Here is a 25,407-nt window from a genome sequence, read left to right as displayed (position 1 = left end):
ATGATGATATTATTATTATTCACATTTTGAACCCAGTTCTTAAAAGTTATAATAGTGAGATGTGAAATTTTTAGTCATTGTGGTAGACTGTTTGAAAAAGTAGATTCAATTCTTTCAGTTTTTCATTTGAGCTACTTGGCAGCTCCTCTCAATAGGAGGTGGGATTTATATCTTTACTCCTTAAATCTGGGTTGGCCTTGTGAGTTGCTGTGGCAAATAGAATTTAGCAGAAATGATGGTGTGTCAGTTCTGGGCTTAGATATCAATTGGCCTTGGACTCTATCTATTCAGTCTCTAAGATCTTGCCTGTCTTTCATCTGAACAGATCTGAAGATATAACCTGCTAGGATGAGAGAACATATGGAGCAGAGACAGACTATCTCAGATGAGATGATCTGTATTATTATATGGCTGCTACAACAAATTATCACAAATTTAGTGGCTTAAAATAACCATTTATTATCTTATTAGAGGCCTGGTGCATGAAATTCATGCATGGGGTTGGGGGGTGGGGGGTAGGGAGGTGTCTCTTAGCCCAGCCTGCACCCTCTCCGATCTGGGACCCCTCAGGGATAAGGCCTAAACTGACAGTCAGACCTCCCTCTCACAATCTGGGACTGCTGGCTCCTAACTACTCGCCTGCCTGCCTTCCTGATTGCCCCTAACCACTCTGCAAGACAGCCTGATAGCCCCCTAACCACTCCCCTGCCAGCCTGATTGATGTCTAATTGCTCCCCTGCCGGCATGATCACCTCCAACTGCCCTCCCCTGCCAGCCTGATTGCCCCCTACTGCCTTCCCCTGTGGGGCTGAGGGGACTGGGAGACTGAGGCTAGGTGAGGTTAGATGCTGTGGGGACTGGGGGACTGAAGCTGGATGAGGCAGGGCTGAGGGGACTGGGGGACTGAGGCTGGAGGAGGCGGGCCTGAGGAGACTGGACTCTAGCTGGATGAGGCGTGTGGTGCCTACTGCCCCTGAGGGGACTTGGGGGCTGAGAGGACTAGGGGACTCTGGCTGGATGAGGTGGGACTGAGGGGCTAGGCACTGTTATCTTGTGAGGGTGTAGCATTCAATTAGCATATTCCCTCTTTATTGGCTGTGGACATCACCATTTTGTAAAGGTGTGATGGTCTATTAGCATATTCCCTCTTTATTAGATAGGATAGTTCTGTAGGTCAGAAGTCTAACACCAGTCTCACTGGCCTAAAAATCAAGGTATTATCTGGGTTTTGTTCCTTTTTGGAAACTTTTATAATACTCATGTTATGGTGACCCCAATTATTTTCGTTGCTACTTCATGAGGAACTGTATTAAAGGGTCACAGCATTAGAAAGGTTGAGAACCATTGCTCTAGAGATAATCTTTTCCTTTACCTTTTCTGACTTCATGGGCTGCCTGCCTTCCTTGCTTTATGGCTTCTTCCTTTATCTTCAAAGCCAGCAATTGCGGGTGGGGTTTTTCTCACCTCATATTACTCTGACCTCCTCCTTTGACTTCTTTTTATAATTTTACACACCCTTGTTATTATAGTAGGTCAACCCAAATAACTCATGTTAATCATATTTTAAGAGTACTGATTAACCTTATTTTTATCTTCAGTCTTAATCAACCTTGGCCATGTAAGGTAATGTATTCACAGTTTACAGGGATTAGGATATGGACATCTTTGAATATAACTAGCCAGCACTTTACTAACCCCAGGAATTGATTGTGGTGCATGTGTGAGTCTGATTGTGACCAGAACTTCCCAGCTGACCCTAGCCCACATTGCTGACCTGCAAAATGATAATTAAGTAAAAGTTAGTTAAGCACTTTATTCAAAAGTTGGGTGACTTATACAACAAAAGAAAACTAATATAGTCTTTGAAAACACCCAACAAATGTTATCTGATGTCTTATATTTATGTAAAATACTCTACGATCTAATTTCTTAATGCTGATAATTTTAAAAAAAATTTAAACTGTTTTATTAATAATTTTTACTCTGGTTTTTAAAGTAATGGTGCTATTGGGACAAACTCTGTTCGTACTGAATTATTTGCATAACATTTTACGCATGAGATGTTAGGCATAATATTTCTCTGAGTTCCCTCAGAAAAACAGGGACTCTTAAAAAAAAATTTCAAATGGAAAATATGAACCAGACAGAATAATTTCTAATTGAGGCACATGACATTTTTACCTTGTAATATTTTCTAACCTTGTAATGTTTGGTCTATGATCCCATGGTTTCCATTTCAAGCATTTACTAGCATCCTATGAAAGAGCAGTGGGTCAACACCATCAGTTTGGTGGCAGAGTCTCATAAAATGGAACCCATCTGCCTCTTACAACCTCATACTGTCATACTGTCATACTGTAAAAGTTCTACCAGGGGTGTGTGTGTGTGTGTGTGTGTGTGTGTGTGTGTGTGTAGAGGGATAAGGGATTTTCTAAGCAAAATTTATTACTAAGATTCTGAAACTGGAAGGTAACATACAAAGGTAAATTTTTGGCAACCTAAAAATGCATACATTCAAAACTCTTGGAAATTGAAGGCACCTGATAATGATTCTTGTTATAACCAGTAGATCAGGGAAATATATTTATGAGTAAATAAGTTGCATTGTTGAAGTATCTTGTTTTTTGCTTGTTTTGCTTTTCTGTTTTTAGAGTGTTTTGGATTTTGTCACCATGAAATTTGAGAAGGATGCAAAAGAATTTGTTTTCTACTTTTTTCCATAGAAAACAAATGGGTCTGGAATGACCTATGACCTTCTGAAGTCTTGCAAATTGGGCTGAATAATGAGGGGTATCTGTTTCTGAATTTTATTATTATGTTTATCTTGGGAATCATGTAGCCAGATATTGGCCCCAGGAGGATATCACAATGTTTTTTTGAGTGGCAAATTAGATAAGCACTTCTTATTTTCTGACAGGGCTCATCTTATTCTTATTGGAAAGTTGCAGTTTACACTGTAACGCTGCAAATGGATTTGCTGCTTACTGGCAATTAAGATACTTAGTTATTGGGGCACTAGGCAGCTTTACACAAAACTGTGCTTGTAGTGATGCTGCCTCTGCTTTCTGCTATTAATTAGGACAGGATCTAGCAACTCTCGTGTCAGCACATGGTGTGCACATGTGTGTTCACAGGCCGTTTGGGGATCGAGGTGAGAAAACATGTATTTTCCTTATTTTAAGACAGTGTGCTCAGTAGGGATTTGAAGTGTTTTGAATATGATGACAATATTGATTCAGTTTAATTAACCTAATAAGTGCACACACTAAGTAGATGAAGATAAACAGGGAGATGAGAAAAGGAAGCACATTCATTGAGTACCTTTGCGGATGCACTTCCTTTATCACTGTTTTTAATGCCAGTAACAGGAGGGATTCCATATGCAGTGTATGGGTGAGGAAACAGTTCAGGGAGATGGAGCCATGCGTATAAAACAGCTGGTGGAAAGGGAAACTAAGCATTTTAAAAGGGTGTTCAAAGCATTTGTCAGCTTTGAACAAATAGAGTAAATAGTATTTTTCTATTAATATGTACATAGTAGGAGGTAGCATTCTGCTCTGACTATTCTTAAAAGGAAACCAATACCTAAATTTGTCTCAAGTGAGCATTGATTTCCCGTGATTGACCCCAGAAGGAGACTCGCAGAGCCACAAGAGAGAAGACTCAGTGTCTGACTTGTCCCTGCCCAGGGCTAACACTCAAGTGTGGGTTGTTGTTGTTAATCCCTTTTCATCTGGCCAACCTGGTGCTTCACCAGCATCAAACTGCTTCCTCCCAAGGATTTCGTTTGCAGAAACAAGACCCTTGAGGCCAATAACTAGTTATTTCTTTTTCAATGTTTTAAAATAAAAATAATAGTGTGAGGCTTTTGCCTCTGCTCTCTTTCTGAAACGACCCTTGACAGGAACTGGAAATAGTGTCGTTCTTCTCAATGCAGCCATTATCTCTTGTGGCCAAACGGGATGTGGGAGGTAGGGTGGAATTCCTGAGTTCTTTGTACATGGGAACAAAATGTCTGTCACTTAGTTAAAATAAATTATTGATTTTTAAATCAAATCAAAATATTGAGTCAAACAAGCAGGTACTGTACTTGACTTTTCCCTTATTTGTAAGAACTGTTTTTTCACTATTTTATGAATAGTGTGTGTAGGGGAAATAAGGGGTTATAAATAATGAAAACATGTCTTAGGCTTCATGAAACCCATAGACAGTTATAGGAGCCTGGAACAGTTATAGGAGGATGAGGCCATTATTTTCCAGGAACATAAATGAGCTTCTTTCTTGCTTTATCAAGCAAGCTGACAAATGCTTTGAACACCCTTTTAAAATGCTTAGTTTCCCTCTCCACTGGAGGCCTGTTTGCAAAGCTCCAATCACTCCTTTCATCGGCCAGTGATTTCTCCTCTTCCTGGGAACATGGGTGGTAAGTGTCCTCAGCTGCACTGCAGAGCTTGGGCTTGGGAACGTCTTAAGAGCAAGGCAGATGACTGGTCTTACTGGAAGGAAAACAGAGAAAGTTGGACACATATAGAAGTGGATAATGACAGATAGGTTTAGCAGATCAACCATTGATTTCCTCCAGTGATTAAGAGATGACACAGTTTGTGGTTACTGTGTAGTTGTTTTATGACCAGCAACATTTAGGTACCAGTGGTTGGAGAGTAAAGAAAGCAAAAGAATGGGTAATGATCACATTAGTTTCTTATTTAAATTTCCTCCTGTGGGTGAAAAAGGGGCCACATACTAAACCTGACAAGCTCAGGGAAAGCCAGCATGGCAGGCCCTACAGACTCAGAGATTGAAAGTAACCACATAGGATGGTCTAAACATAAAAATTCCTAACTAAAAGCAGGTCATGGAGGGTGGGTACATCCTAGACCTGTAGCTTTTGTGGGGGTCTAGAATGTGTCACCCTAAGTTGTGCCCCTGTGGTATGCAGATTGTTTGGAGCTAAAGGCACCTTTAGCCTTTGGCTCAAGAGAAACTTCTGCCCCTCCCAATGACCTAGAAGAATGTGAATTAGGGGCCTTGCCCATAATAAGCTATTATTAGAGATAACTACTTTTGACCTGTCTATACAGCAGGGCAAACTTCTATTGACTAAACCCCTGTTCTTCTATCATCCTACAATGGCTCTGTGAAGCCCCCAAGGTGCATTACCTCATCACTAGCCCAGGAAGTCTTCCACACCTCAATCCCCTTTCTATTTTTGGACCTCTCCTGCATGTAGGGGTTTCTGGCTGTCTTATTTATGTGGGGTTCCCTTACACATATATGTATTTAATTGGTCATTTTCTTTTGCTAATTTGTCTCTTGTCTACTTGGTTATTAGATAAGTCAGAAGAACCTTGAAGGTAGAGGAAATTTTGTTCTTCACCCACACATTTAATCTTTACCTTAAGTAAACATGCCCATTGTCTTTTTGCATCTAAAATAACATGCACATTTGAAATACCAGAGTAATAGCATTTTCCAGACACCTAAGGGCACAATCACACCAGGGGCAGGGACCACAAAACCTCTCATTGTTATCTTATTCCCTGACTACCATCTCTATGTCTTATAAAGATAGTATTAACTATCCCATTCCCAGCAATGGGGGAAATATATATCGCTCAGTTTTACTTTTAACTCAATTCCAGAGATTCCTCTTCTCACTATACTTTCTCCTGCCCCCACAATCTACCACCAATGGATTTCATGTAACCCTCTTTAACTCTCCTCCTTTGATTCTAGTGTGTAAAATAAGCTGAAAAACTGCCATTCTTGGGAACATTTTCTCAGTCTGTTGAGATCTTGCTTCCCCGCGATTATTGTCAGTTTACCTCAAATAAATTCATAAAAATTCTTGTCAACACTCCAAATATCTAGTTGTTTCAGGAATGAACTCCCACATCCTCAGCATGGGAATCTGGCTTTTTCTTGCTCTGGCGTCTACCTACTCTTTAGACACTGCGGTTGTTTTCTCTCTTTGAACTTTGTACTTCACAGGCTATACTCATAAGAAATAGCAATATCACTCACAGTACTGCATCAGAAATGTGGCCCTCTGCCTTTGCATTTCATACTCCTTTTGTCCAGAATGTGCCTACTCCCTCTGTTTCCAAGGTTAATGGATAAATCATGTAAAACATGCTATTCAGCCCCAAATCTGGATTGTGTGCACTTTCTGTGTTATTGAAAATATACTCATTTTTTTTCCTCAATCATTACATTGCCTTTATATTGTAATTTTCTGTTTTATGGTCTGTGTCTATCTCCAAAGCAGTGACTTTGAGTTAGTTGTTACTGGGTAGGGCTTTGTCAATGGTCTATTTTAAAAGCTACCCAGTGATTCTGGTTCCCAGCCAGGATCAAGACCCACTGAACTAGACTGACAGTTCATGGAAGATAGGATGGTTGACTATCTAGTTCACCATCATATCCCATTTCTAGTTCAATTCCAGAAACATAGTAAATGCTCAAGATATAGCCATTGATCAAATGTCATTGTATCCCCAATGCTTGGAACAATGTTAAGCATAATTGTTGTTGAATGAATGAATGAGTGCATTAAATCCTACAAGGATTACATTAGTCAGTAAATCACAGGCTTTATTTTCAAAAAGTTATAGGTGTATAGGAATTGGAGAAACACACTAAGAATTGTGATATAATCAATCACTCATACAATTAATGATAAACATATTTTCAGTGGTTGTTAAGATTTCTTGTGGAGAATACCTCTCATGGTGAGACTCCTTCTCCTTCCTGAATGCAGAAATTTTCCAAGTGGTTTGGCAAATGTTCAGTTAATTGAAGCTTTGAGCAACTTCAGTTTAAGTTCTTTGGAAAACTGTTAAATCTTCTGAGGTCATTCCAGACTATTTGCCTTCCTCTGTTATGCACTAAGGCAGGAAATGTTTTCCTCCTTTTAGAAGTGAGCAATTCAAGGGGCTGGTAAAGAATGCCTCCATGCAACATGCTATCAGCCCCCATCTAGCTGTTAACTACGGTCTTTTTCATTCTTAACAGAGACATCAAGTTCTTTAGAATAGTTATGCATCTATTCACAAGACAAACATTTCCTGGAGGATTTCAGAGGGCCAGGCCTCTACTTTTAGGTCTTATCTTAGATTTTCTGCAATCAAAAGAGGAAAGAAATAAGTTTAATTTGAAGGAAGACTATTATTTATCAGGTTATGCTGTAGTCTGTTGGTGCATTTCTTTTTCTTTTTTTCATTTGAGTCTCCTTAATTTCCCCCAACTTGTATCACTTAATTTTTTTTTTTTTTTTTTTTTTTACACTTGATAATGGTCATGACCTCACCCCAAGGTCATCTGAGAACAATAGTACCTGAGTCATTGACATTCTTAGGGTTTGTTTAGAAAGGGTTGTTTGGAGCTGCTATAGTGTGGCCTGAGTCATCATATATTGTGCCAGATAGGCTAAAGAATTGGATTCTTCCCAAGGGAACACAGTTATGGTAGTGAATATCTAGAAGGAAACCTGTAGTTAGTGCTAAATAAACATGTGTTTTGCTTCAGATTTACTGTAGAACAGGGACCGATCATGACCTTTTAATCAGGGTGGTGTTAGATAGGTTTTTGTACAAAGTAAATTTGCCTGTGGTACAATTTGCCAGGGAGATAGCCTTGGAGGAAGATGTGATGATTTATTTAGTGGAAAGACCATAGAATTTGGAGTCAGACTTTGGTTTTAATCCTGTCTTCACCATGTACTGTGTGAACTAGATAAGCTACTTAACCTCTTGGAGGCTCAACTTTCTCATTTATAAAATATAATAACCTTCTAAAAAAAATTCAGTATCCCTAATTTTGTCAGATACATGATTTATTTAAAAATATTAGTTGCCCCTCTCAGCATGGCTCAATGGTTGAACTTTGACCTTTGAACCAGGAGATCAAGGTTCGATTCCTTGTCAGAGCACATACACAGGTTGTGGGCTCAATTTCCAGTAGGGGACTTGCAGGAATTCTTATCATTGATGTTTTTACCTCTCTTTCCCTATCTAAATTTCTTGCAGGAATTCTCATCATTGGTGTTTCTACCTCTCTTTCCCTGTCTAAAATCAATAAAAATATATTTTAAAAAAGAAGATGGAGCCTAATTTTATAAAAATATTAGACTTCCAGTACACAAAATTCATGCACTGGTAGGGTCCCTAGGCCTGAATGGCAATCAATCAGGGTCAATCAGGTTCCCTGCTTCCCCGCCTCCTTCCCTCACTCCCTCAGCGCCCTGCTGCCACCACTGCTTACCCACCATGTTCTACACCACCCCCTGGTGGTCAGTGCATGTCATAGTGAGCGATTGAACTTGCATTCTCCCAGTGGAACTCCCCAGGGGACACTTTGCATAATATGTATATTAAACTATGCCATATGCTATAGAAAGAGAAATAGATAAATCGTTTTCCAGTTACCCAGGTTTTATAATTCATATTAATATAAAGAAACATATAGAGAACAAAAAACAGTTGAATAAGGTAGAGCAGAAATTATCATGGAAAAAGTATTGAATTTGGAATCCAAAGATCTAGCTTCTAATTTCAATTCTAGCTGTATGTTGGGAGGCTCACTTATAAAATACAAATAATATCTATCTTAATATTGTTTAGAAAATCAAGTTGTATAATGTTTTAGAACTACCTTGAAAATATTATTAACAATGCTACCTACATTAGTCATTAAGAACAAGTTGTATTTCTTCTTCTACTGACCAAAAAACGAAGTATTATAAGAGTGGGGAAAGGTACCCAGTTGGGAAAGGGTATTTTTTCAGAAGCCAGAAAGGAAGATAGTGAGTTTAGTTATAATACGTATGCTGAAAGCAATTTTTTTTTCAACTGCCCCTTAGAAGCAAGGTTAAAGTTCATGTAGGAAGCACAGGTGTCAATGGAGGTATTAGGTGGGACTGAGAGGAGACCTACCTGGAAATAAAGTAATTCTTCATAAATTTTGTGTGGTGTGATTGTTAAAAGAATTGGTGTGTAAAACTATAGAGTGCAAGACTGAGGATTTAAAGAAAATAGAGGTTTGTGTGAAGAGAAATAAAAGGGTGTATATGTGTGTTTCAAAATCACAGTTTTAGAAGTTCTCAAAGGCATTCCCTACTAAAGCAAACTAAATTTATTGGTGTTAAAATGTTGTTCCAGTAGGTAATCCTTTTCCTGACTGTCCTTCTGATTTGTTCTGGAAATCTTCCAAAGCAGATTCTTCCATGAGTCATATGTTTTGCTAACTAATTTTAAAGCTTTTGGCCCTTATGACTTGGAATTTAACACTTTTTTCATTTATATTATCATTTGGTAAGTTTCCTCAAGTAACAGCAAAATGTTTGTGTAGCCACTGGGCGTGGGCCTGGTCTTTGTATCCCAAATACTGAGAAGACAGAGTCTAATTGGGTCTCTTTTTTCTCTGGGGGCAAAGAGAGGGAACAGTAACAGCTTTTGGGCTCTTTTGTTGAAAAGAATTGAAGTACCAGGCTGGTGTTGCTCAGCAGTGGTTAAGCATCATCCTACGAACCAGGAGGTCACATGCCAATCAGGGCACATGCCTGGGTTGTGGGCTTGATCCCCAGTGTGGGGCGTGCAGGAGGCAGCTGGTCAATAATTCTCTCTCATCATTGATGTTTCTGTCTCTCTCTCCCTCTCCAGTTCTCTCTGCAATCAATAAATATATATATATATATATTTTTAAAAAGAGTTGAAGTACATAAAGTATAGGTTTAAAATTTTGCTGACTTTAAATTGTCGTATGAACATAAGACTGCTGTTTTAGTAATTGTAACTTGAAGTCCACACATAATGAATCACCCATTTCAGTAATATCTTGGGAATAGGTATTATTTTTATTGTGAACAGATAAAACACGGATTTTATAATTTATAAGCAGTCATTTGAAGTTAGTTTATCAAATAAGCAAACAAGTTGCTCATTAGAATGCATTGCAGAGAAGTTGCAGGGAAGGGAAGGTTTAGGGACATGGGCTCTTGTCTAGGTACTCAGTGGAGGCCCCTCATGGTGGTATGAGTATGCTGAAGGGTAGAATGGAGGAAGGAGGCATAGAAAAAAAAAAATAATGGCAGGAGGCCACCACTGTTTTATCCACTCCTGTTTTTGTTTTGAACTGACTCTGTTTAGAAGTAAGACTTCTTTCTGTATTGCTGCTTTTGCTATGGTGAAGAGTTTAGTTGACAATGGTAGAGAGAGCTTAGTTCATTATTGTGGCAACAGCTGACAGATTTCCATATACAATCCCATCAGTCTCCCTGTATCTGGAGGAAACTCCAATAGAGAGTAGAAACCTAACCTTTATGTACAGATAATCACTTAACTGTGTTCTTGCTCCTTCTTTACAGCTTCCATGTGCCTTGAGCAAAGTCATTAGTTCCCCTTTTAAAGTATAAATAATGATGTATACGTGTCATTATTCATTTGTTCAAACCCATGGAATATTCCACACCAACAATGAACAGTAGTATGGACTTTGGGTGATAATGATGGGTCAATGTAGGTTCATCAATTATAACAAATGTACCTCTCTCGTGGAGGGGTGTTGATAGTGGGCGAAACTACGCATGCATAAAGGCAAGGTATAGGTGAGAAATCCCTGTACCTTCTTCTGATGTGAATCTAAAACTGCTCTAAAAAATTATCTTGATAAAAATAAACAAACAAAAATCTCCAAAGCACAACAAACTACAGATGGTCATCATTTATCCTCCTATAATTATGAAACTAACATTAATTTGCAAAGCAATGGGTGGAAAATTACCACCTGATTTCTAAATCTAATAATCTTTAGCTAGTACTGAGTCAAAGTAGAGAAAATTGGAATCTATAGACTTTTCAGTTGTTTTGAAATTGATCTGAGTTTGCCATTTCACAAACTGATTTTCTAATGAACTTTCAGCTTTAATTTGTAAGCATTAGGATATCAAGAGAAAATTATTTAGCTAACTTTTTATTTTCGCATTATATGTCATATTTTTAATATGTAAAAATCTTTAGGTATAGAGCTAAAAGCATTGAAAACTTTAAAAATTGAGAACAAAAAGAAATTATATTTTTAAGTAATTTTGAGTTAGGTAGAACTCTATAATGTTCTTGAGTTGAAAATTTACCCCTAAAATATTTTCAAATTTTGGAAAATAAAGTAGTCATTTGTTTTATTTTAAATGATTCTTTTTAAAAAAAGAATCTTTTAGTTTTCAATTATAGTTGACATACAATATCGTATTAGTTTCAGGTGTACAAGATAGTGATTAGACATTTATATAGCATATTTAGTGATCACCCTGATATATCTAGTACCCATCTGACACCATACATAGTGATTATAAGATTAGTAGAGGTCCAGTGCACGAAATCTTGTGGTTTGGGTCCCTAAACCTAGCCTGAGATCAGGGCCATTTTCTGCCTGTTCGCCAGTTCCCAGGCTGAATGCTGCCTCTGCCACCAGGGCGGGTAGGTCCTGGGTGTGCCCTGCAGCTTCCATCAGTGCCACAAGCCTCAGTAGCAGCAGAAGCAGCAGCAACAGTGGTGGCGGCACCTGCGTGAGTGGCCCTGAGCAGGCAGCATGTTCCGTCATTGACTGGCCTGGCACACACGCATGGAGGTGAAATCATAGGTGCCTGCTTTCCTGCTGGCCTGAGCCTCAGAGCAGCCAGGAATGAGCTGGGGATCCCAGTGGCCTGGCAGCCACCCACCCTGCTTCCCCTGTTCATCATTGCTGATTCATCGGTGGCTGCAGGCCTGGGGAGGGACCAAGAAATCAGCGCTTCCGCCTGCTCATCAGTCCCCAGTCCCGCCCTGCCGCCACCCACCTGCTTCCCCGTGGTTCCCCCTTCACCTGCAGGCAAAGGTGGAGGGTGAAGGAAGTGGGTGAGGACTGAGAGGTGGTCAATGCACCTCATGGCAACTGACCAAGCAGTCATTCCTGGCCTTTTATTATATAGGATAGACTATATTCCCTATGATGTACTGTATATCTCCATGATTATTATATAACTACTAATTTGTACTTCTTAATTCCCCTCCCTTTTTCAGCCACCCCTCTCATCTGGCAACTATCAAAATGTTTTCTGTATCTATGAATTTATTTCTGTTAGATTCCACACGTAAGGGAACTCATACAGCATTTGCCTTTCTTTGTCTGACTTATTTCGCTCAGCACAATACCCTCTAGGTCCATCCATGTTGTTGCAGATGGCATACTTCATAGAATAATATTACTTTTAACGTAGTTAAAATAGTTTTAAAAGTTACATTGCATATGATATTCAAACAATGCAAATTATAAGGCAAACATGATCTTCAGTTATTAGCAGTGAAGCAAAACAAGAAGACCTCATGGTATAAAATAGCCTTGACCAAGTGCTAAGTGTACCTCGCAGCTGTTTGGACTTTTCAAAAGTCCTTCTTGCTATCTTTATAATGCACAATTTTAGCTTTCTGTGTTGTACTGTGTGTATCTATGTTTACTCATGCTGAACAGAGGATGGTTTATGTATATTTGTTCCTAGTATCTAGGCAACTTTATTGGGACTATTTTTTGGTCACTTTCTGTTAGCTCAGATGTTTGCAAGCTTATTAGCATAGAAAGGGGGCAAGAGGGCCATGTGGATGGATTTTTGTGTTGCCCAGAGATATCACAAAGCTATTCACAATTATTTATTAAGTTTAAAAGTCATTATAAATTATACATTCTGTAACGATGTGTATGAGAATCCAGAATACATGGTTTTACCTTTTATTGGATAATCACCTTCCTAAGAATTTTCCTTTTGATTTGGCAAGGCATTTATTTGTCATCTCCAGCTATAACATATCAAAGCCTTCCAAAATCCATACACGCAATAAATAGGATACATATTCACTAGAGGTTTTTGGTTATGAGTTTTGTCAGTCACCTATATTTTTGACTCATCTTTTTCATAATTAGCTCTGAAAAGAAACTGGTTTTCCAACACAACACTTAAAACACAATATACAACAGTTGCCAACCTACATTGATTAAGTATTTATATATCAATATTTAGAATTTACCTATAAATTTTAGACTTAAATTTTCTCGACTTAAACTTTAAATGGAAAATTAACATTGTGAGGGTATAATAGCTTGTTTTCTCATACAACTTTAAAATTTTGTATTTTGAGTTTATTTCAGAATGTAACCTCTGATAATTTTGTGACACCTGAACTGAGTGTGTATTTCTCCATGTAGGATAATGTTTGCTTCAGCCAAGCATTCTGGGACATTATTTACCAAATAATGCTTTAATTTGTTACCTTTTTAAAAAGCATTTCTAAGAGGAAGGGAGAGGGAGAGAGAGATAAAAATATCAATGATGAGAGAGAATCGTTGATCAGCTTTCTCCTTCACACCCTGGGACCCTGACACTCTACCTACTAAGTCGGCTAGGGCCAAAGAAGTTTTCTTGATACTTCTCTTTCCCACGAGGTAAATATTTTCTAGATGCCTTTTCCTGTCGCTGGCCATGAAAAGTTCAACTTTCTGGCCAGCATCTACATTTTAACTCAGCATCTTACAATTTAAAACTCGGTGCTCTATTTGCTTATTAATTCTATCAGTTTATCAATAAACATTTAGATTTTCTATATTTATAATCATGTTTTCCATTTTTTTAAGGTATCATTCTTTTTCCTTTCAATATTTAATTGGATAGTGAATATATATGGTTTTAGCAAAAACCCTAGTTTTATTTTCAAACTCTGGTGCAAGGGATCAGTATTCACCATGGAGTATTATCTTTACTATAGGTTTTTGTAGGCATTTGTTGTCAGGTTAAGGGAGTCCCAATCTACTGACAGTTTGATGGATTGGACATAGTGTTAAAGAGAAAGAGTGGAGTCATGGATAATGCTAGGGTTTCTTATCTGGACAAGTGGAAGAATGGCTGAGTTCTGCACCATCTCCCATCTATTTTAATCTGGTTTTCTCTTATTTTAATCCTCATTGCTCTATGCTAGTTTATAGTCTTTCAATGATAGTTTAGTGGGGCTTTGGGTTGAAGCAATAATGAACCTATGTGTTTAATTCAACATGTTTATTCATAAGTTCATATGGTAATTTTGATAAATTAATTTTACTAATTTTGTTTTGTGGGGAAGAAATACCTTTGACTGGAATATGATACTTTATTTTTTAAAAGGTGATGGAAAATAAATGTCCATGACCAAAACAATGTGGCTTATGTCCATGTAATACATGTGATTTAATTAGAATTTCCTTGTTGTATTTGGTTTCCATGGAGAGAGATTATTTTTTACCCTTGTGGTACTGCCAAAATGATATCCATGAATTATCTTCTCTGTAATTAAACTAGTCCATTTTTGTATTTTGGAATGACTAATGGCAGTCATCCAAGAACTTCTATGTGGCCCAAAAGAGATACTGTGTACCCTGTACAATTCCACAAGGAATTGGAAAAGGTCCAACCAATCAAAGCAGACATTTAACACTTCTCATTGAGAAGCATGAGGAGGATCCATCAATACTAATGTTTAAATATATAAATTATTGTAATCAGTATTTTGTTAATAAGCTTCATTTCCTGATTGAGGATGGCAAGTTGGAGTTTTATACTATTGTGGACTAGTCACTGCTTTTTTTTTCCTCCTGTTTTGTAGAATGACAAAGTTAACTGGTTTTTGTTTTATTTCTCTTAGATATTTCCTATATTCTTCCTATCATTTCCGTGGCCAAAAAGGACCAGGTAAAAACATATAAAGGAAAAAATAATCATAATTTGAAAACTATATGCTATAAAATTGTCTTTATATAAAAACCTGAAAACATTAATAAGAGTAATTTGGTCAGCTTGAGGTATTACTTGATGACTTTGTGTTGAAAATCAGATATACAGTCTGAATAAAAATTTTAAAAATATAAAATTTTCTAAGTGACAAGTACACTTACATTTTACTTCTCTTTAAATTGTTGATGCACATGGAAATGATCAGAGAACCAGAATAGTCAAGATTTATCCTTCCTGTGCCCCTATTTCAGAACTGTGTATTAAGTAATCTGTGTGACCTATTTCAGTAGCAGTATGTTAATGGAATTCTGTTTTGTATCTCTGTTGTCATGCTTCTCAAATGGGAGTAACTGAATCCTTGGAACCCATGCCAAGTTGCTGGTGGTTGACACCCCAGAATGAACAAGATGAAACTTCCTGGAACATCTATGTGAGAATTTCTGTGAAGACTCTCTATATTTAAGCAGAGCATAACACAAAATGCACACAAAAGAGACAAAAGAAATTTGTACTTGCCACAGCTGCCTTTGGGCTGTACCTCGACTCCAAACCCTAGGTGTTACATTGCCTCTATTATCTGAGTACTTAGATATAAATATTTGAGCAGCTAGTTGTTGAAGTCTTCAGGAAAGTTCTTTTAATGCTGGCCCATTCTTTAAAGGTTTCTAGAGTTAGATACTGATGATACCATATTCCATGGCTCATAAAAGTGCAGAATATTTTAGATTAGCCTTCAAGATATAATGTAAATGTCTAATAATCCTGCTAAGTTTCCCAGTCTTTCTTTTTACTGAAGTATGCCTAGCTTTGTCACAAGTAAGTCAGTTCAGTGACTTTAGGTGACATTTTTAGTTCTGTACAGAAATTATTTTAACATATATGAATTAAGAGCTTTTTGCATATAAAGAGCCCCTTCTGTATTATTTCTTTTAACCATCATAGCTGCCCTTTCAGTTAGGTACTATTCTCATCCCTTTTTATGGAGAAGAACTTGGCACAGTGTGGTCTCAAGATCTCACAGCCTGAGAAAAAGGACAGGATTTAAATCATCCTTTAAGCATTATTCTTTATCTGAAAATAATCCCGAGTTAACAGCATTCCTGGGCAAAATTTAAAAATAAATAAAGCAAATAAAATCTTTATAATCATGTGTAATAGGGCTGGCTTCCACAATGTGATGTGATCCTTACATAACTGGTGGCATCAAGCTACACACAGGGTTCAGCTTCCACGAACAGCATCAATTTGCACACCCTCGGAGCGGAGCAATCAGTCCCAAAGCAAATTATGAAGTTGATGAAATTCACATTCCCTTTGCACTGGCCTCAGCTTCCACACTCTTGACGTTTTTTGGCACACTCCCTTGAACTGCTTTCTAACCTTCCCCTCGTATGTAAACAAACAAATTTGATAGCAGCTTTATAGTGTGGTTGATAGATTCTACTTTATATGGGTGTGAATGAATTTCAGTCATGTGCATGACCTTAACTAAGCATCTTCATTCAAACCTTTGGTTTTATCTCTAATGGAAGGATTTAAGTCTATTAAAATACCAAACTTAGTAACCATGGGATAAAATTATTTGAGTGTGGGAGGCCCTTGAGCTACTATCTTCATTAGTACTGCATTTAATGAGACTAAAAGGGGGTAAAGACAACCTTAAAGGAACAGCACAGCATAGTCTCTGCTTATTTAGAACTACCCTCCTTTGTGAAAGTAAAGGCAACCCATTAGTTGAGGCAGCAGGCATTTTTTAGGAGTTTCTGGAGGTAGAAAAGCACAAATCCTAATGTTACCATTTTCTTGCAACTCTGGAACAGGTGTTAGGGCACATGTTTTTCTTCTAGACACTCATCCCACCATCAATGCCCATACCGAGGCTTCAAAATCAAATAAGTCAAACCTCCTGTGTATTCATTCTGACGTTGTGACATTTTGGTCACCAGCACTGAGTAGTAGCTCTTATGGAAATGCTGCCCTCGTGACATCCTGGAATGTGTATGTCTTTTGTATTACTTTGATCCCTGATGAAGTAAATTATCTTTATTAATTGAGGCACTGCAGTGGACATTTTCCTACATTAAATCTGTTTTTAATTTATCTTTTTCACTGGACTCATTGAAGTCATGGACTGTTCCTCTTCTCTTCACATCCTCAGTGCCTAGTAGTTCTTGGCATAGCAAATGTGGAATAAATTGATGAATGAATGAGGGATACATTAATAAGTGTGTATTGAATTTATGTATAACTTTAAACTCTTTGCAAATATCTATAAAATAATTGTCAATGGGTTTTATGTAGGACTAAAGTGTATTCTACAGTATTAGGCAGCATAATTTATGCCACTAGAATAAGATTCTGTCTTGGGCAAAAATCATCAACAAAAATTTAAGACTTAGGTCATAAATAAGTACTAATTTTAGAGTATTTTCCAGACAAGCTCAAATTTAATGAATACTTTTAAGAGTCCCTCAAAACAATGTCAAACTGGCTTTTCTTATTTAGGATTTCAGTTTTGTTAAAGAAAGCATAATAGCCCTTCATTACATATCACATAGGTTTATAGGCCTCTTTGGATTGTATCTAGCTCCAGTCTACCCTTCCAATCTAATATCCTCTCACTTTCCAAATGCAGCCTTTCACATGCAAACCAATATCCTCAATGATCTGTTGTTACTCAACATTTGGGCTCTTTGTGGGCTTTGCTCATTTCATTTCTGTCCTCCCTTCTAACAGTTCCTCCCTCACATTTCCTCATTCCTACTCAGTCAGTCTCTACTCATCATCAGGGTATAGCTCAAGTCCTTCTTCCGCCTTGAATCATTCCCTGACTACTCTTACCAAGTGATTTTCTATTTGTTCTTTTTCTGAGTTTCTAGCACACATGTTGTTAGTGCCACAGTTGCAGCCTAATTTCTACTTGCTCTATCCCCCCTCCTCTCCTGCCAAATGGCTGTGGGTGCCGCCATCTTGTGAGGGTATGACAGTCAATTAGCATATTCCATCTTTATTAGATAGGATTATACCTCAGTGAAACTGAAAATTTTTAAAAATTACATTCAGCATTATTAGTGCTTGCTTATTGGCAGAGTTGAGGTTTATTTCTTTTATGTTTCACTGATCCCTTTATTGATACTTTTCACATCCATTTCCTATTATTTGATCTTCTCTAAAAATTAACATCACTTGTCAAATCTTTTTATAACCTGACATATAATGTTATGTCTTAAGCAAATGATATCCAAACTTGTCTGAAAGGAAATTTTGTCTTCCTCTTTTGGAACCTTCTTCAACCTTCTGCCCACCAGATGTCAATGCTTCTTTTGGAAGCACTTTTTGTATGGTTTTCCTTCTCATCATACAAAGAGTACAGTCTGTAGTTTAAAGATCTTCACAGTTTTGACATCTGTGGGTGACAGGTCCAGGAAACTATACAGCCACAATGAAATGGATAAACAGGGTGTATACCACAGATACTCTTTCTGGAGGGGATATTTTCCCCAACTTTTTACTTCAAACCTAGCAGGGATGTGAGCAGAGGGCTGCAGAATAACCTGTAAGTCTGAGACAGCACTTTTCCCACTGCAAGAGAGGATGTAAAATTGCTGACGTTGATTTTCAAAAGTTTAAATTGTAAAGAAAAGGGAAATAGTACCTGGTATGGTGGTTTTTTTAACTGACATTAAGATCAGAGCTAATTATATTCAAGTATAAAGTAAGTGGAGGCTCTGGGAATTGCTTTAATTTTAATATAAAACAATTTTCTAATTTTTGTCCACTTTCGACTGGCTCATGCCTCTGTTTGCAGTTACATTAATTTGAAATGTCTATTTTGTGAAAAAATTCCACAACATTTTAAAACCTCATTTCTTTTAACTTGGTAATATGATTATTAACAATAAGGTCCATTTATTTAGCAGCTGGACTGTTATGATACTGAGGAGAAAGATTAGTATATTTTTCAGATTCCCATGTACCTGTATACACTGTACCTTTTAATATATTTTATTATACTTGTCATACGGTAAAGTATCACATTATAAGTAGTTACGAGTATAATGGAAGGATTTGATTTCTTGATTTAAAACTTATTGCATGATCTAGTTAATGTTACTTTGACAAGGGAGAAATGGACTAACAATATCACTATTTCTATTTTTCCTAAGGATGTGGAAATTCTAAAGACTGAGCCTCAAGCATAGTGCTGGGCCACTTTAAAACCTAGCCTTCATATTTTGTGTTTTTTAACTATTCTACTTTTGAACTGCCTTACCACTTTTTAAAAGCAAGTGGGTCAGTATTTTTTTTTTTTAGTTTTACTTTTTAGACTTAGTCTTTATAGGTACCTGAGTTAACATGGAAAGTACCATGATTAATTACACTCTATGCAATTAATTAAAATATCCATTTTATCTAAATATTTTGGTGGCAAATGACACAGCCTTGATAAATGATTAATTGGCTTGGAGAAATGTGGGCACTTGAGGCTAGATTGTCAAGGGAAAACTCCATATGCTAAGAAGCTGAAATGAGTCCCCCTCAAAAGTCCTTTGAAGGATACATTTCAATTAGAAAAAATATATAGTCAGTCCTGTGATTATGCTTCTTACAGGGTTAGAGTTAGTTTACATCAGTATTTTAATAGTCACCTTGGATATCTTCTAAACTTTGGCAAGAATGAGAATTAACATGGACATTCTCATGTTGGATGGGAAGAGAAAAGGATATTTTGTGGAAGTAAAAGCAATTGAGAAGATGCATATAAAGACCAACTTTATTTAGACACCCTATGAACTTTATGTGAAAATTTGATTAAATGCCTGAAGCAACACCTTTATATATGCAGGTCATTAGGGTTTGATTAATATAGTTAAAGTCTGAGCTAGCAAAACCATGCAGTAAATTGTTCTTTGGGGTTTCATAACTCCAGCCTAACACTGCTACATGTATGCATGTACGTACTCCTGATTTTGGATAGGTTTGTGCTTCCTAGACCAAGAGTCAACTACCGCGTTTCCCCGAAAATAAGACATTCTCCAAGTATAAGACCTAGCGCATGGAAAGATAAGACATCCCCTGAAATAAGACCTAGCACAACTTAGGGAGAAAAAAATTAATATAAGACACTGTCTTATTTTGGGGGAAACAGGGTAAAAGTCTTAGGACAATTGTTCTAATTGTCTCTTTGCTATTTCAAATTTCAATAAAAGTATCATTAATTACACATGGTTAAAAGGTAAACTATGGCACATTATTTTTTTTTCAAGAGTTTACTTGAGCATGCCTTAATTCAAATTGCACAGTACCAACCCAAAGGTGCTTAGGAGAGCTACAGAGATAGACACAGGGACAAGGATTTTACAGAGAAGATGCTGAACCAAAGGAAAGAAATCATCTGATTGGTTATAGCTTAAGCAGTTGCCTTATTTGGGAAAGTCTAATTGGCCGTTTATGATTGGTTTCACTTAAGTTTTCATTTTCTTGGATTTGATGCATTGACTGGTACATTGACTGGCCTGGTTTTTATTTGCTTGTGTAGGCTACCAAGGCATTAGGGACATTTCACCCTAATGTCTTCCTTGTTTAAATATTTTAACATCAATATAAACATAAGCTATTTTTTGTATCATTAGAACTCTGATTTGCATTATAAATATGGACCAGACTAGATCTCAGAACTCTGTACAATACTGTTTAAAATTGAACATCAGTATTGTGTGTTCAGATATTTCTATACAATACCTCTAAACAAACTTTATTTCTTCTAACTCTTCCAGAATCACTAAAACTGTGTGTGCAGAAAAGCATATGCTATCCAACTCCTCACCTGCAGACCTAGGGATTCTAGTCAAGAAAAGAATTGCAGCCACCTAAAAACTAGATCCCTGTCATGTGCAGTTGAGTTTGAGATGTAGTGATTTTGGTGAAAGGCAAATTATGTAGGTTTAAAAGACATGGAAAGCCTTTAGAATCTATTTTATTACCATGATCAAGAATCATATATATATATATATATATATATATCATATTCCTTCTCCTTATTTTGTAGCAAAGTTATGAAATATTACTAAGGTCAGGAATTGAAACTTCAATTATGAGTATCGATTATTAAACTAGAAAAAGGTTGCAATTTTAACTACCTTCACATATTTTTTCTAATATGCCACATTGATTGGTGTTTATTCAAAGAAAAATATGTTTGTAGAAAATGTAGAGTGTTTTTCACATTCAAATCAACAGTAAAATTTACAAATGAAGGATGTACTATCTATAGGGTGTATTGCAGTGTGGTCCATTGGCAGTCACTAGACGTATGGATCCTGTTGCCCCTCCTAGCTGTGCAGCAACCAGAAAAAAAGCCACAGCATCTCGGTATTACAAGTACTAAGGCTCCTCTGGTTTGGTTACCCCAGGGAAATTAAAGTACCTGGGTATTTCTAGGAAAATATAGCCATTCAAAGTTGGCCATCCTACTTAAAGAGAGGATGATGCTGGTGCCGTGAAAATAGACACAGTTTAATCAGTTAAGAAAAATGACTGAAAAGAACAAGTTCATTTTCTGAAACTATTGATTCTATGGTCTCTCTCCACTTGATATCTTTGTAATGTGCTTCCAGTAGCCTCATACTTTTGGCTTTCTAGGTCCTTCTGAACAGACCTTTACATGAACTATATTTTTTTCCTGGAGAATGCAGCATGACCACATAGATTTGGTCAAAATAATGAACATTCCTTTAAAGGCCAACTGAGGGAGGAAGGTATTGCTCAGCACATTTTACCACTGATGTAATTTCTTCTCTCTGTTTTCTTTCCTTTTCTCATATGAAACATCACATCATTCCTAAGGATGAGAAACTCACAGGCTAAAAATGTAAGGCTTTTTCTGTGTCTGGAGGAAAATTTTGTCATTTAGAATAAAATAGCTCTTACCAAGCAGGACAGTCTTCCCAAGTATTTCATTCCTGGGACTGTTTGCATTCTTTCCCAGTGAGCTAGAGCGATAGGCTCCAGAACCTATTTATAACAGGCAAGACCAGCTATTCCACTATCGGTGCCGGGTTAAGAATAAAAGCTCCAAGTGGTTGGATGGAATTTCCATGTGACTCTTCCCAGCAAGGATCCTTTGCCCTTTTTGGGAAAGTGGCCGTATGTCATGTTTGTGAATAGCGTGTGATGTGAAAATGGAAACAGTTGGATTGAAACCATACATGGCGAAGTCCAAATGATGCTCTTTCGTGAGCTGTCTCTGACAGAAGCTGGGGTTATTTCAGTGCTTGAAGAATAAATAGAACTTGAGGCCCTCTGGAGGATGATGTAGAAGTCTGTGAGAGCACTCTGTGGATTTTCCCAGGCCTTATCTCCCGCTTTCACTCTCACTTCAGAAAACATGGTTCCAGCGCAGTGACCTCTGAGCCCTTTGTGAGGGCATGCAGAGAGCCCACTTGTTTACAGACCCGAGAGAGGTTACTCCCTAACACTACGCTCCTCAGGATTGCAAAGAATTCCAGAGCTGAAGCAAAACCTGAACAAACAAAGCAATACCCCACTTCCCCACAACAAGCACAAGAAGACATTGCAAATTTAGTGATAACTGATAAACCACACAGAACCATACAATGTTGGACCTGTGCAGGATGCTTTAGGTGAAGAAAACAAGGCAAAAAAAAAAAAAAATTAGAATAACCTAATAGCCTAGCCAGTTGTAGCAGAACTGGAATCACTTCTTATGGCTGCCTGTCTCCTTGTTTAAGAGTGTCCTTCATGGGGGAATACAAATAAACAGTAAAATTTACAAAGCGGGGGATATCTATACGGTGTTGTAATGTAGTGCATTGTTGGTCCCTAGACCCAGAGAGCCTGTGGCCCCTGCGAGCTGAGCTGTGCAGCAGCCAGAAATAAGCCACAGCATGTTGGTATTACATGTACTAAGGCTCATCTGGTTTGCTTAGCCACAGGGAGAATAAAGTAGCTGAGTATTTCTAGGAAAATGTAGCCACTCAAACTTGGCCATCCAAATTAAAGAGAGGATGATGCTGGTACTATGAAAGTATACACAGGTTTAACCAGTTAAGAGAAATGACTGCCTATTTTGTGTCTAAATTGTATGATAGAGACACCTTCTACTTTAAATTAATTTAACACAACAATGAGTTGTGGAGACATGACACTCCAAATTTACTCTAATTTTTGAGTTCCATTACTTCTTTGGAGCAATTGCAAATGTTTTGTTTGTGGGCAAGGAGGGTGTCCAGTCCTCTTTTTGCCTTTATTCATAAGAAAATTTGAGATTGCAAACAGATAATCACTGCTAGTAAAGAGTAGAATCAATTTATAAGTGAAAAATACCATATTGTGTTCTTCGCACACAGAAGCACCAAGTAAAGAAATGCACAGAAACTCACATACAAATTTTCTCAAAACATCTAGATCTTTCCAACATCCTTAGACCTCAGTCTGCTAAGAAAGTGTTAGGATATCTCATGCTAATGTAAAAACCAGTGAGCTAAAAAATTTGATTTTTTAGCAACATGAACATTTTGTGACAGAGCTGAGAAGATGAATTGTTTAGTATTAATGCTGTATGATTTGGGGGCCAGATGTCACATTGCTCCTCTGGAGATCTCTCCCATTCACCAAGCAGCAATATCTTAATGAAGGAAGCTTGTTCCTGAAAAGAAAACTCAGAGTAGGTCTGCAGATAATGATAATATTTTGTGTAAGTTGTACTGGATATCACTCACCCAAAATTCTGCACACATTTCACTTTTAGGACGGGAAATTTCTATTTAGTCTATGGCTTTGTGTGTGACTGTGAGCCAGTTTCTTATTCAGAAGCTGACGATGGCATATTTTTTTCTGTCTTGATTATTTTCTTGGGATTTCTGGCCATCCTGTTTAGGCTCCTGCTACTGGCAGGTGGGTCTCATCAACATCCAAAAGATGCAAGGCTTGAGATACTTCATAAATGCCTGCCCAAGGAGGTTAGAGTAACTTTCCTCTTGTACAAATACCCACAAGGCACAAGACCTCAAAAACATATGCCCAGTCTTTGTAGATGTCTCTGCAGAATTTTTTTTTCTAAGATATTCCTACCACATTTTCCTCAAGCCCTTTTAAAAAATATGAATTTATTTTCACATTTGAGATTAATTTTCCCCATATACTGGTAGATGGTTATTATTCAAGAAGGAATTACTTTGTGTGTGAAACTAGTAAAACTAGAAAAAAGCACAGTATACAAAACTGTATCATATAAAAACATTATAATTTATTATTTACTTGTGGATTTTTCTGTTAACTTTTACCTTGAATTTTAATGTATCTCCATTAATATTGCTAATTTTTCTCTTTGTCTTCATTTGCCTGTTCTATATATTTGTATCCCTTTATTGTCAAATTCTGTGTTGCTTAGGTATGCTTCTTAAAACAGTTAGCTGAATTTCTAAAAAAAAAAAAAATCAATTTAATAATTTATTCTTTCAATATCTTAGTTTAATACTACTTAGTATGTTTTACTGACTTACCTACTCTGATTTTATTTTCCATACATTTTATTTGTTTATTTTTTTCTCTTTTCTATATTTTGTTTGATTAAAACTTTAAAATTTTTACCTTTATTTTCTTTGCTGATTCTGAAGCTTATAGATTATATTTTATAGATTATAGATTATATTATACATAGGTTATATTTATATTCACTTAGTAGACACCCTTTAAGTTTTATGCTGGTTATTTAACCACATACACAAAGTTAAAAGTTAATTAAAAATGTCTATGCTTTGCCCTAACTGGTTTGGCTTGGTGGATAGAGCACTGGCCTGCAGACTGAGGGGTCCTAGGTTTAATTCTGGCCAAGGGCATGTACCTTGATTGCGGCCATATCCCCAAGTAGGAGGTATGCAGGAGGCAGCAGATCAATGTTTCTCTCCCATTGATGTTTCTAACTCTCTGTCCCTCTCCCTTCCTTTCTGTAAAAAATCAATAAAATATATATTTTTTAAAATGTCTATGCTTCTCTTATGCCTGGTGTGGGTCTCATCATGCCTTACCTAATCACACTCCCAATCCCATATCATTTTTATTAACTACTAGAGGCTCAGTGCATGAAATTTGTGCAACCACTCCAATCTGGGACCCCTTTGGGGATGTCTGACTCAGAATCCGGGACTGCTGGCTCCTAACCACTCACCTACCTGCCAGCTTGATCACCCCATAACCACTCCCCTGATGGCCTGATTGATGCCTAACTACTCCCCTGGTGGCCCGATTGCCCCCAACTGCCCTCTCCTGCCGACCCGATCACCCCTAACTGCCCTCCCCTGCCAGCCCAATCACCCCCAACTACCCTCCCCTGCCAACCTGATCTCACCCCTGACTTCCCTCCCCTGCTGGTCTGGTCACCCTGGTGGAAGCCACACAGAACAGCAGCCAGCCCCACCCCCACTGTGCATGCCACCATCTTGTGATGGCGTTTGGGTTAATTTGCATATTATTTCTTTTTATATAGGGTTACACAGGATTTTATCTATCATTTTGAAAGTAGCAATTTTGCAAGTTTTTTATAGTCTAAAAAGTATTTTTAAATTGCTCTTATTCTTGAATGATAGTCTGTTCAGTTTATA

At 37.4% G+C, this 25,407-nt stretch overlaps 1 protein-coding gene across 10 annotated transcripts in view; it reads left to right on the top strand.

Annotated features, from left to right (window-relative positions):
* The window catches only part of LOC311625391 (uncharacterized protein), a 160,843-nt gene that overhangs the window by 67,473 nt on the left and 67,963 nt on the right, over positions 1 to 25,407 (top strand). For 4 of the 10 annotated variants that reach the window (XR_014795494.1, XR_014795495.1, XR_014795496.1 and 1 more), the window contains one exon: positions 14,697 to 14,743. The exons of the other annotated variants lie outside the window; for them this stretch is intronic. Coding sequence is in view for 1 of the 4 variants with exons in the window: in XM_084889594.1 (XP_084745720.1) it covers positions 14,697 to 14,743 (47 nt within the window). In the remaining 3 variants the exon portion in view is untranslated. The remainder of the gene's footprint in view (positions 1 to 14,696; positions 14,744 to 25,407) is intronic. 10 annotated transcript variants of the gene reach the window in all.

Source organism: Pipistrellus hanaki (genome assembly GCF_964339955.1).
Source record: "Pipistrellus hanaki genome assembly, chromosome: 7".
Lineage (NCBI taxonomy): Eukaryota > Metazoa > Chordata > Mammalia > Chiroptera > Vespertilionidae > Pipistrellus > Pipistrellus hanaki.
This window is presented reverse-complemented; position numbering and strand designations above follow the sequence as displayed.